Raw genomic sequence first — 12,991 nt, 5'->3', positions numbered from 1 at the left:
CAGTCGTTAAGCATCTGCCTTCGGCTCAGGTCACAATCCCAGGGTCCTGGGATCAAGCCCCACATCAGGCTCCCTGCTCCGTGGTAAGCCTGCTTCTCCCTCTCCCACTCCCCCTGCTTGTGTTCTTGCTCTATCTCTCTCTCTCTGTATCTTTAAAAAAAGAAAAAAAAAAAAAAACTTTATTTCAGAGAGAGTGCGGAGCCCCACACAGGGCTCAATCTCAGAAGCCTGAGATCATGACCTGAGCTGAAACCAAGAGTCACTCAATTGCCTGAGCCACAGAGGCTCCCCTGAGGCTATAATCTTTGTAATACATATATTACTCTAAGTATTCCATGAAAAAAACCCATGTAAATTTGTAAATTGTAAAATGTTAATGTAGATATTTAAAGAAACTTTGGACTGAGATTTAATTTCCCTCATTTTGGTCTTAAGAATTCCCACTGCCAACACTTGAAACATTTCAATAAACATTTAAGGAAAAAAATGCCAATTAAGGAAAAGCAGCTTACAATATTTTTCATACAAAAATCTTAATGTTAACAAAATTTTCAGATTGTCTTCCATCTTAAATGAAAATATATCTTGGTTAACATTTCAGTAAGTGTTTAGGGAAAAAATACCAATTAAGGAAAAGTAGCTTACAATATTTTTCATACAGAAATCTTGATGTAATGAAATTTTCAGATTGTCTTTGAGCTTAAATAAAAATATATCTTGGCTATCACCACGTTAAAATTTAAGGTTTAAATCTCTTACCTGTAGGCAAATTGAATATTAGGAAATCTGGCTAAGAGAGCTTCATATGTTTCTTTCAATCTACTGATATCACGAGATAGCTGCCTGCGCTTTTCCAGAAGTCCTTCCTCCTTGTTTTCTGAACAGTAAATCACAAGTAAATTGAAACAGAGTTTTAAAAATGCAAATATTCTACAGTTTTAAAGAAACTATCAGTAACCTCTATTTCCAAAGCATTCCTAGAAGCAAAATACAAATTTCTGGTATTAAATAAAAAGCATGCTTAATATGAAAGATCAAGTAGACAATTATTACCAACAAGTAACAGAAATTTTCATTCCAAAAACAATATATGAATTGAATAACTACGAATGTGGAAATATACAAATGACATTTTGGGAGTTTTCAAATGGCACTTTGGTGACCAAAGCAGGAAACTGTCAGTAGTGAGTTTTCAAAAATTCAAAGAGCTGGGAAGATGGTAAAGTGGAGAATCTTAACCTCACCACATCCCATGGATTCAACTAGATAACACCTACATCAGTGTAACCCAGAAAATTGCCCAAACGCTGACAGAACACTCTCCACAGCTAAATGTAGAGAAGAGGCCACATGAAACAGGGTAGGAAGGGCAGAGATACAGTCAGGAGCCAAGCAGACCTGCAGGATTGTCAATGGAAGGGAGGGACACCGAGGGCACAGAAAGGGGAGAGAAATGGACTGTAGTCACACCAGGCACCCCAAGCACAGGGAACCGCAAGGGGAAGACAAATCCCCACTGAACGGCGCCTGGGTGGCTCAGTCAGTTAAGCGTCTGCCTTTGGCTCATGTCATGAGCCTAGGGTCCTAGGATCAGGCCCTGCATCGGGCTCCCTGCTCAGCAGTCGGCTTCTCCCTCTGCCTGCTTGTGCTCTCTCGTGCTCATTCTCTCTCTCTCTCCCTCTCAAATAAATAAAATCTTAAAAAACAAACAAAACAAACAAAACAAAAAAACCATTTCCCTTTGAAAACCAGAGGGGCATAATTTCACAAGTTCTTATGATCTGTAGGGACTAACACTTGGAACTTTAAAACTCAGCAGGCTCAGCTCTAAGAGAGCTGAGAGGGTGAGAGGAAACAGACTCCCCATCCTTAAAGAGATAGCACGACAAATAGCCCCACAGAGACAGCATAAAAGCAGCAGTTTGAAAAGCTGCCTGGACTATTCTGGTGGGAGATTTGTTTACCAATCTCAGAGCATGTGCTGGAGGGGCAGGGGTCCTTGGGAGACTTCTCCGGGAACAAAAGAGCTGGCAGGCACTATTTTCCTCCTCTGCCACCCCCCGGATCCTAGACACACAGACACTTGCAGGAACCAGCATAGGTCTCCACCTAGCTTGCTAACAGTGCATCTCACCCAAGTTTGGCAGACTTGTCCCTTCCCACAACAGACCTGTGCAAACCTTGATAAAACTGCTGCCCCACTCTGCTTTCTCGTGTGGACCTGCCCCTCCAATACGCCCTGGGTCAGAGCCCATCCAAAGCAGTCCAAGCCAGGCAGGGTACAAACAGCCCCAACAGGGACCAGCCCCACTCTAAAATAACTCCCTACGCTGCAGAGAGGGGGAAGATAACTACATATACCAGTCCTACTGAGGCCTCAGCAGTAGGCTGGGGTCAGATACCTGGTCTGACTATAGGCCTCACCCACCAAGGGCTTTCTCAGGGGAAAACAACAAGCAGTTCTGTGCTACCCCAGCAGTTCTGTGCTAATGGGCCATCACTACCTACCTCTTCTCCCCTCCCCCCTCACTTCCCCTGACACTAGCTGCTGACCGCCCCCAGATTTAGGGGCAGTGTTGGGGTATCTGTGTGGTCTCAGCAGCTTCTTCCTCTCTGGCAAACACCTGGTCTGACTCAACTGAAGCCCAAGGCAGCCCCAGACTGGCCCACTAACAACTCAGGGTTCAAACCCTGTCCATGACAGGCAAAGAGAGACATTCCAGACAACTAGACTGAAGGCAAAAGCAGCTTAGCCACAAGAGTAGGGTACACATATCACATAGGAGATACCACTGAAGCATCAGGTTCTGGTGAACAGGGGACACTGCACTGAGGGCATTACAGGAACTCTTCTTCAGAAGGTCATTACTCTCAAGAGCAGGAGACGTAGCTAATGTTCCTAACATGTAGAAACAGACACAGAGAGACAAAATGAGGAGATGCAGGGATATATCCCCAAAGGAAAGAAGGGACAAAAATCACAGCAAGAGAGCTCAATGAAACAGAGAGGAGTAATATGCCTGATAAACAATTTAAAGTAATGATCATAAAAATACTCACTGGACCTGGAAAAGAGTGAACTTCAGTGAGACCCTTAACAAAGAGACAGAAAACATAAAGGAGAACCAATCAGAGATGAAGAACTCAATAAACGAAATTAAAAATACTCAAGATGGAACAAATAGTAGACTAGAGGAGGCAGAATAACAGATCAGCAACCTAGAGGACAAAGTAACAGAAGGCAATCAAGCTGAACAGGTGATAGACAAAATAACAAAAAATGATAATAGACTTAGGGAACTCAGCAATACCATCAAGTGTAATAACTTTCCCATTATAGAGATTCCAGAAGGAGAGAGAGAAAAGGGGGCAGAAAATTTGAAGAAAGAATAACTGAAAACTTCTTGAATCTAGGGAAGAAAACAAGTCTAGATCCAGGAGGCAAAGAGAGACCCCAACAAAATCAACTCAATGGGGTCCAAACCAAGACACATAGTAATTAAAATGGCAAAAAGTTGTTATAGAGAATTTTAAAAGCATCAAGAGAAAACAGTTATAAGCAAGGGAAACTCCGTAGGCTATCAGTTGATTTTTTGGTGCAAACCTTGTAAGCCAGAAGGGAGTGGCATGCTATATTCAAGTGCTGAAAGAAAAAAAGCCTGTAGCCAAGAGTATTCTATCCAGCAAGGCCATCATTCTTTTCAAGTGCACATGGAGCATTTTACAGAATAGGCCACAAAAGAAGTCTCAACAAATTCATACCACAATGCTAAGAAACTAGAAATCAACCACAAGAAAGTCTTCAAAAAGTACAAACACATGAAGGATAAAAACATGCTACTAAAGAATGAATGGGACAACCAAGGAAAAAAAAAAAAAAAAAAAAGGAAATAAGTACATGGAGACAAATGAAAATGAAAACACAGTGGTCCAAAATCTTTGGGATGCAGCAAGCTGTTCTAAGAGGGAATTTTATAGCAATACAGGCCTACCTCAAGAAGCAAAAAGTACCTCAAACATCCTAACCTTATACCTAAAGGAGCTAGAAAAAGAACAAACAAAACCCAAAACCAGCAGAAAGAAATAATATAGATTAGAGTAGAAACAAATGAAAGAGAAACTAAAAGAAAAGAATAAAAGAAACCAGGAGTTGGTTTTTTTAAAAAAGATCAACAAAATTGATAAACCTTTAGCCAGACTCAGCAAGAAAATAAAGAAGACTCAAATGAAATCAGAAATGAGAAGAAATAACAACCAACACCACAGAAATACAAATAACTGTAAGACAATATTATGAACAAATATATACCAACAAATTGGACAACCTAGAATGGATAAATTCCTAGAAACATATAACCCAACAAAAATTTATTTCTTCCTGTTTCAGTTTAACAGACTGACTACCAAAAATGAAACTGAGTCAGTCAATAATATAAAAACTCCCAAAAAGCCAAAGTCCAGGACCAGACGGTTTCATAGGCAAATTCTATCAAACTTTTTTTTTTTTTAAGATTTCTATTTATTTGACAGAGAGAGACACAGCAAGAGAGGAAACACAAGCAGGGGGAGTGGGAGAGCGAGAGGGAGAAGAAGGTTTCCCGCAGAGCAGGGAGCCTGACGTGGGGCTTGATCCCAGGACCCTGGGATCATGACCTGAGCTGAAGGCAGACGATTAATGACTGAGCCACCCAGGTGCCCCTCTACCAAACATTTAAGGAACAGTTAATACCTATTCTCAAACTATTCCAAAAAATAGAAAAGGAAGGAAAACTTCCAAATTCATTCTATGAAGCCAGCATTACCCTGATTAAAAAAAAAAACAGATAAAGACACCAAAAAAAGAGAACTACAGGCAGTATCTCTGATGAATATAAATGCAAAAATCCTCAACAAAATATTAATAAACCCAAACCAACAATACATTAAAAGAAATCATTCACCACAATCAAATTTATTTATTTATTTATTCCTGGGTTGCAAAGGTGGTTAAATATTCACAAATCAGTCAATGTGATATATCACATCAACAAAATAAGGGATAAAAACCATACAATCATTTCAATAGATGGAGAAAAAGCATTTGACAAAGTACAACATCCATTCACGATAAAAGCCCTCAACAAAATGGGTTTAGAGGATATATACCTCAACATAATAAAGGCCCTATATAAATAACCCACAGCTAACAACATACTCGATGGGGAAAAACAGAGCTTTTCCCCTAAGATCAGGAACAAGACAAGGATGCCTACTCTCACCACTTGTATGCAACATGATACTAAAGTCCTAGCCACAGCAATCAGCCAACAAAAAGAAATAAAAGGCATCCAAACTGGTAAGGAAGAAGTAAAATTCTCACAATTTCCAGATGACATGATACTATATATAGAAAAATCAAAAGATCTACCAAAAAACTGCTAGAACTGATAAATGAATTCAGTAAAGTTGCAGGATAAAAAATCAATGTACAGAAATCTGTTGCCTTCTATGTACCAATAATCAAACAGCAGAAAGAAAAATTATACACCAATGAAGCAACAGAAAGAAAAATTAATATTCCCATTTACAATTGCACCAAAAATAATAAAACACCTAGAAATAAACTTAACCAAGAGGGTAAGAGACTTGTATACCGAAAACTATAAAGCACTGATGAATAAAATTATAGATAACATAAACAAATGGGAAGGTATTCCAGGTTCATGGACTGGAAGAACAAATGTTAAATTCACCATACCACCCAAAGCAATCTACAGATGTAATGCAATCTCTATCAAAATACCAGTATCATTTTTCACAGAACTACAACAAACAATCCCAAAATTTGTATGGAACCACAAAAGACCCTGAAGAGCCAAAGCAATCTTGAAAAAGAAGAACAAGGCTGGAGGTATCACAATCCTACATTTCAAGATATACTATAAAGTTGCAGTAATCAAAACAGTATGGTACAGGCACAAAAGTAGACACATAGATCAATGGAATAGAATAGAGCGCCCCAAAATAGATCCATGATTATATGGTCAATCAACCTTCGACTAAGCAGAAAAGAATATACAATGGGAAAAAGTCTTCAACAAACGGTGTTGGGGAACTGGACACTTTCTTACACCATACACAAAAATAAACTCAAAATGAATTAAGGACCTAAACGCGAGACTTGAAACCATAAAAATACTAGAAGAAAGCATAGGCAATAATTTCTCTGACATCAGCTATACCAACATTTTTCTAGATAGGTCTCCTGAGGCACAGGAAACAAAAGCAAAAATAAACTATTGGACTATGTCAAAATAAAAAGCTTCTACACAGCAAAGGAAACAACCAACAAAATTAAGACAACCTATGGAATGTGAGAAGATATTTACAAATGACACATCCATTAAGGGTTAGTATCCAAAATATACAAAGAACTTAAACAACTCAACACTAAAAAAACAAATAATCCAATTAAAAATGGGCAGAAGACATAAACAGACCTTTCTGCAAAGAAGACACAGAGATGGCCAACAGACACATGAAAAGATGCTCAACATCACTAATCACCAGGGAAATGCAAATCCAAACCACAATGAGATATTACTTCACATCTGTCAGAATAGCTATACTCAAAACAAGAGACAATAAGTGTTGGCAAGGTTGTGGAGAAAAAGGAACACTTGTGCACTGTTGGTGGGAATGCAAACTGGTGTAGCCACTATGGAAAACAGCATGAAGGCTCCTCAAAAAATTAAAAATATGATTACCATCTAATCCAATAATTTCAATACTGGGTATTTACCCAAAGAAAATGAAAACACTAATTTGAAAAAATATACACCCCTATGTTTATTGCGGCATTATTTGCAATAGCCAAATTACAGAAGCAGCCCATGTGTCTATCAATAGATGAATGGATAAAGATATGATAGAGATATACAATGGAATATTACTCAGCCACAAAAAAGAATGAAATCTTGCCATTTGCAACGCAGATAGATCTAGTGAGTATAACGCTAAGTGAAATAAGTCAGTCAAAAAAGACAATTACCATATGATTTCACTCATGTGGAATTTAAGAAACAAAACAGCAAATAAGGAAAAAAAGAGACAAACCAAAAAACCACTAACTATAGTTAACAAATTGATGGGGAAGGTGGTAGGCGGATGGGTGAAATGAAACAGGTAAAGTGGATTAAAAATACACTTAATCATGATGAGCACTGAGTAATATATAGAACTGTTGAATCACTATACTCTACACCTGAAACTAAAATAACACTGTATATTAACTATACTGGGATTAAAAAGAACAGCTGTTTTATACTTAGTTGACCCTTAAACAATGGGGTGACTTGGGAGGAGGGTGGGGCACTGACACTCCTGCCCCACACAGTTCTAAATCCATGATTAGTTTTTTTTTTTTTTTAAGTAACCTCCATGCCCAACATAGGGTTTGAATTCACCACCCTGAGATCAAGAGCTGTATGCTCTACCCACTGAAGCAGACACCCCTAAATTTGTGTTTAACTTTTGACCCTCAAACTTAACTAATGGTCAAATGTTGACAAGAAGCTTTATGGAGAAGATAAATGGTTAACACATAGTTTGTATGTTTTATATATTATATATTGTGTTCTTACAATTAAGTAAGTTAAAGAAAATACATTTACAGTACTAAATTGTATTTATCAAAACAAAAAAAAGCCTCAAGTAAGCAGACCCATGCAGTTCAAGCTTATGTTCAGGGATCAACTGTATTTAGAAATATTTCTTACACTAACACCCATTAATAGAGTAAAAAAAAAAAAAATTCGTACTTGCTATTTCCTTTATTTAATTTTGTTTCTATCAACAATCACTACCTCCTAATGATTTAATATCAAGTGTTTAAATGCAAACCTTCATAATTTAGCTTTTTCATTTCGGCTTCAAGTTTTTCTTTAAGTTTCTTCACAGCCTCTAAAGCTTCTTGATCCTTCCTGTAGCCACTATCCATCTTCTTAACTTCAGCCTGTTTAGTCTTTAATTCTTGTTGGGCATGTTTCAACTTCATCTGAGCCTGTTATTGAAAATTTAATAGACTATGTGAGGCAAACAGTGCTAATGATTAAATGGCCACAAATGCAGATTGGTTTAAGAAACATCAGCCTTGAAAATGTAACTGTTAGGTCACTTGCATTAATATCTCAAGGGATGAATCATTTCCCAGTATTTTCTCCTCAGAAAACTACTCAGAGTCTAAATGAATATATGCTTAACATAATTCATCGAATAATTTATAATTTAAGTCCATATTTTTAATACTTATTAAAGATTACATTACTGAGTTCAAAAATTATATCCAAGAATAACTGTCATTAGCTGGTTAAATTAAAAACACAATAGAAAGCTAGTAATCAGAACTCTAGTTCTCTTCCTTTCATATGTGTATTTGTATTTGTGTATTTGTGAGTGTTGTTCAATTAACAGTGGAGAAACTGTACTGAGCAATAAGAAAATTACACTGGAATGGGAAACTAAACTGACAAGAGAAATTTCAGTGCTAGGAGTTGGATATTCAAATGCTAGTTTATGTAACTGAGTACACTGTTCCTTAAAAGAATGAACCAGTATTCTGAGATCTAGGTGGATGTCACCTCATCTAAAACTGAATAATGGTGGACTTTTCCCAATATATAGTAAGTTAACAGAAAAACTGAGAGGACCTGAAAGTTTTTCTATTGATTTCTTACAGATTTTTGTGACCATCATCTGTGAATGGAAAAGGTGCAAACGTGTAACAGAAAATGTTGAACAGGATTAATACCAACACAGACATGAACATCTGTATATATTTTTAAAGAGGAGTTGTCTTTTAAAAAAATTTAAAAATGCGTGAAAAAATATATGTATTTTTTTCTTTCTGCCCTCAAAACTCTTGCATCCATAGGACTTTAAAAGCTGCACAACTATCTAAACAAATTTGAGGGGCGCCTGGGTGGCTCAGTCGTTAAGCGTCTGCCTTCGGCTCAGGTCATGATCCCAGGGTCCTGGGATCAAGCCCCACATCGGGCTCCCTGCTCAGCAGGGAGCCTGCTTCTCCTTCTCCCACTCCCCCTGCTTGTATTCCCTCTCTCGCTGTGTCTCTGTCAAATAAATAAATAAAATCTTTAAAAAATATATATATACAAATTTGAAAGCCTTCACTGACAAGCCTTAAAGATTATGAAATCAGTGTAGGGAAAGGGAAGACTAGAATGGGGGTGAGAGGGAGGTAGAGGTACTTCCAAGGACGAAAGGTAAGGACTAAGTGTGATGGGCACAGAAATGGACAGGATGTTTGTTTTCCTGTTAAAGCTTAAGACTGCAACTTTATGTTGCCAACAAAAACAGGGAAAAGAAATAAGAAAGAACAAGAAATTAACCTCAAATATTCTATACAATACTACAAATAAAGCACTTACTGAATTTACAATTTCAACTAACCTATGAAGGTAGTTAATGTTGTATAGCATCTTAAACTATTGTCATCAATATTTAGCAGTTAAGATATAGAGTGGCAGAATAACAAATTCCATGACACTGATCTGATTATTGTCAATGTTTTACAACAACTGCTAAAGCATAATGAGAAGCAGCTTCTTAAAAAAAAAAAAAAAAAAAAAAGCAATCACACGGTCGTTAATGTCTGTATTTACCTGTTTGGCTTCTGTCTGAGCTTTACTTATGTCATTCTTACAGGCCATCATTTGACCAGCAAGAGTTGCTTCGGCCCCGTCGTCACTGCTAGACAGGCCGGCGGAAACAGCATTGAAGTGCTGCTGTGCAGCAGCCAAAGCTTCAGCATCTTTGTTACCTGCTTCCTGAAGGGCGTTCAGCCCATCTGTTATCTTTTTAACCTCTTTTTCCTTTGCAGCTAAAGTTCTAGAATCCTTCAGAAAGAGTTTAAGATTGGAAAGTATTAGGTTTTAGGAAAGACATCCATTTTTTCCTATACACCTATACCTTTAGGTCATCAAATTTCATAGCATTTTGAAGTGGACATGGTTAAAAGGAAAATAATTTAACCATCATAACTTTAAATACTTTATTTCCATTTTGAAATTCACCCTGTTTTTCAGATAAACGTGCCCTTATACTACCAGAAATACTTTCATTCCATATGTTACAGTCTAATCTAGAAATTAGCTAAAATATTATAGTGCAAACCAACCATTTGAAGAAACTAAAAATCACTTTCTAGAGCTTTAAAATTGAATAACCATTCTACTCTAAGCTTCAAAGTAGAGACTGTAGGATTAGGAGCGTGTACACGAAAATTTATAAACTATCAAAGGTCATAAAATTTAAATATTAAATACTTATGGGAACAGCATTACTAATACTTAACATCTTTTAAGTTATATGCACTATAACACCATATATACTAAGATACCAGCACTGGAAAAAAATAGAATCCAGCTATATTATTTACATGAAAGTGACCAGAAATTTTGGCCCACATGTTTAACTCATGATTCATTAAATATTTATTAGATGTTTACCATGTACCAGGCATTGTTCTAGACATTAAAGACATGGTCCTCAGGGACCCTATATTCTAGAATGGAAGACAGAGGAAAAAATAAAGCAAGGTAAAGGGACGGAAAGTGATGGAAACTACTATTTTAAGAACAATGAGGGAAGGCCTTTTTGTGGTGACATTTTGAGAAGAAACCTACATGAAATAAAAGGAATGATCATGCTGATACTAGGGGGACAAATACTAGGCAAACTCTGCAGAATATGCTTAGGTGTTTGAGGAACTGTGGTTGGAGCACAGTGAGCAAGTGGAAAGGAGCCAGGAGTCCTATCAGGTAGGGATGGTAAAGGCTCAATTATACACATGACTTTGAAACCATTAAAGAATTTTAAGTACAAGAGTGATGTGATCCAATTTGTATTTCAGCTTCTGTAAAGAGCTGACTGTAGAGCAGCAAGAGTAAAAGCAGGATAACTGATATGGACACTATTATAGCATCCCTCATGGGTGATGATGGCTTGCAGGTTAGCAGTGATGGAGGTGATGAAAAGTGGCTGTACTCAGGATGTACTTTTAAAGTCAAGAGAGTTTGCTGATGGATTAGATATGGAGTTTGAGAAAAAAGGTGGAATGCAGGAAGACTCCAGGATTTCTGGACTGAACAATTAGGTTAATAGTGGTGTCTGGTACCATTTTCTAACATAGGGAAAATTCAGCTACTAAAAGAGGTTTGGGGGGCGCGTGGGTGGCTCAGTAGTTAAGTGTCTGCCTTCGATCCTGGGATCGAGCCCCACATTGGGATCCCTGCTTGGCGGGAAGCCTGCTTCTCCCTCTCCCACTCCTCCTGCTTGTGTTCCTGCTCTCGCTGTCAAATAAATAAAATCTTTAAAAAAAATAAAATAAAATAAAAGAGGTTTGAGTAGGCAGGGAATATTTAAGAGTTCTCTTTTTGATACATTAAGTTTTAGACTTTCTGTTAATCATGTATGTAAAAACGTCAATCCAATAGCTGGACAAATATTCAGGGAAGGAGTCAAGGTTAATTATAGATCTGAACATCACCCTGCAGATGGTATTTTAGGGCTACCAGGCTGGATGGGATTACCTAAGAAAATGAGTGCATATAAAAGAAGCCTTTTTGTGGTTTGTCTATCTAGACTGGATTCAATATTCCCATATTCAACTACCTAATCAACATCCCTACTTAGATGTTTAACAGGCACCTCAAGCCTATTATCTTCGCACTGTACTTCTTTCTATTCTCTACTAAGCTAATGGTAACAATATTTCCAATTGTCAAAGACAAAAATCCACTGCTATATTCCTAACCCAAACTATACTTGGTCCATAGCACACACTCAATAAATATTAATGTAACAGACAAATGTATACTACTGGAATTAAACTGAACTTCATATTTACTTACCTCAATCATATTTTTCTCTAGCTCTTTGCGTTTGTTCTCTTCACTTGCCAGATTTTTCTTCTTGAGATCAAAGGCACTTTGAGATTTAGTATTAACTCGCTGAGCTTCTGCAAGAGCATCTTCTAAAGATCGGAGTATACCTCCAATTTCCTATAATCAAATGCACCCAATTCAATCAACGTACTTATAATTTACTCATGTCATTATCTTCTTGTATGACTTCTAGAAGATTTACTTTTTATAAGCTACTTATTATCATACATTAAGATTAACAAATCAGTATGGAAGACCATGCCCAGTGAATATTAGTTATTGTATATAACTTTTTCACAGTATATTATCTATTCTTACGTATATATCTGACCTTATCTTTTCCTTTTTCCAACTCTTCTATTTCATGACTCAGTGCTTTTATTTTTTTATCATTCTCAGACAATTTTTCTTGAAGCTTTACAACTTTATCTTGCATTTCTTTTAACTCCTCGGCTGAGCGTTCTTTTGTATCTTCAGCCAGCAAAAACTGATAGGCAATATATAAACGACTCAAATGTTCTATTTCCCTCATTACTTTTTGGTACTCCAAGTAGGAAGATCTTTCCTAGAAAAGAAATCACCAATAAAGTGTAACTCAAACTTCGTATTTTTCAACAAATTTAGAAAGACTCAAACTATAGCAACATGTATAAAATTTCCCATAATAGATTTTGTCTTAGATTAGTGATCATGGATTATAGAAACTTTAACATTAGACCTCTGGCTTTTCAGACAAAATTATACCATCTCCAGTGAATCCCATGTGGCTATTTCTTCCAATATATAATCAGGCAGTTGGAATTAACAAAGAAATGTAGACATAAGGTTCATAAACTGGGGTTAGTAAGTAGTCTATAAATATGACCTATACAACCACCAATGATACACTATTACATGTATTTTGTAGTAGTATTACCAAGATGCCTACCCAACATTCAACCATGTAACTACTTACAAACATATGCTCACACATTACTAAACTTGATTCCAATAAGGACCTGCTAGGGCAAACAGAATAATAATTAAAATCTCGAACTTGCAGGAGAAGA

At 37.0% G+C, this 12,991-nt stretch overlaps 1 protein-coding gene across 1 annotated transcript in view; it reads right to left on the bottom strand.

Annotated features, from left to right (window-relative positions):
* Positions 1-12,991, bottom strand: part of SMC2 (structural maintenance of chromosomes 2) — a 62,963-nt gene that overhangs the window by 40,353 nt on the left and 9,619 nt on the right. Inside the window, exons 8-12 of the mRNA XM_032418476.1 lie at positions 12,274-12,507; positions 11,910-12,059; positions 9,660-9,893; positions 7,882-8,041; positions 760-877 (exon numbers count right to left, since the gene is read on the bottom strand). Of these exons, the coding sequence (XP_032274367.1) occupies positions 760-877; positions 7,882-8,041; positions 9,660-9,893; positions 11,910-12,059; positions 12,274-12,507 (896 nt within the window). The remainder of the gene's footprint in view (positions 1-759; positions 878-7,881; positions 8,042-9,659; positions 9,894-11,909; positions 12,060-12,273; positions 12,508-12,991) is intronic.

This window comes from Phoca vitulina, unplaced genomic scaffold (genome assembly GCF_004348235.1).
Source record: "Phoca vitulina isolate PV1807 unplaced genomic scaffold, GSC_HSeal_1.0 scaffold21, whole genome shotgun sequence".
Taxonomy (NCBI): domain Eukaryota; kingdom Metazoa; phylum Chordata; class Mammalia; order Carnivora; family Phocidae; genus Phoca; species Phoca vitulina.
The sequence above is the reverse complement of the archived record's forward strand: the minus strand, read 5'-3'. Positions and strand labels throughout refer to the sequence as shown.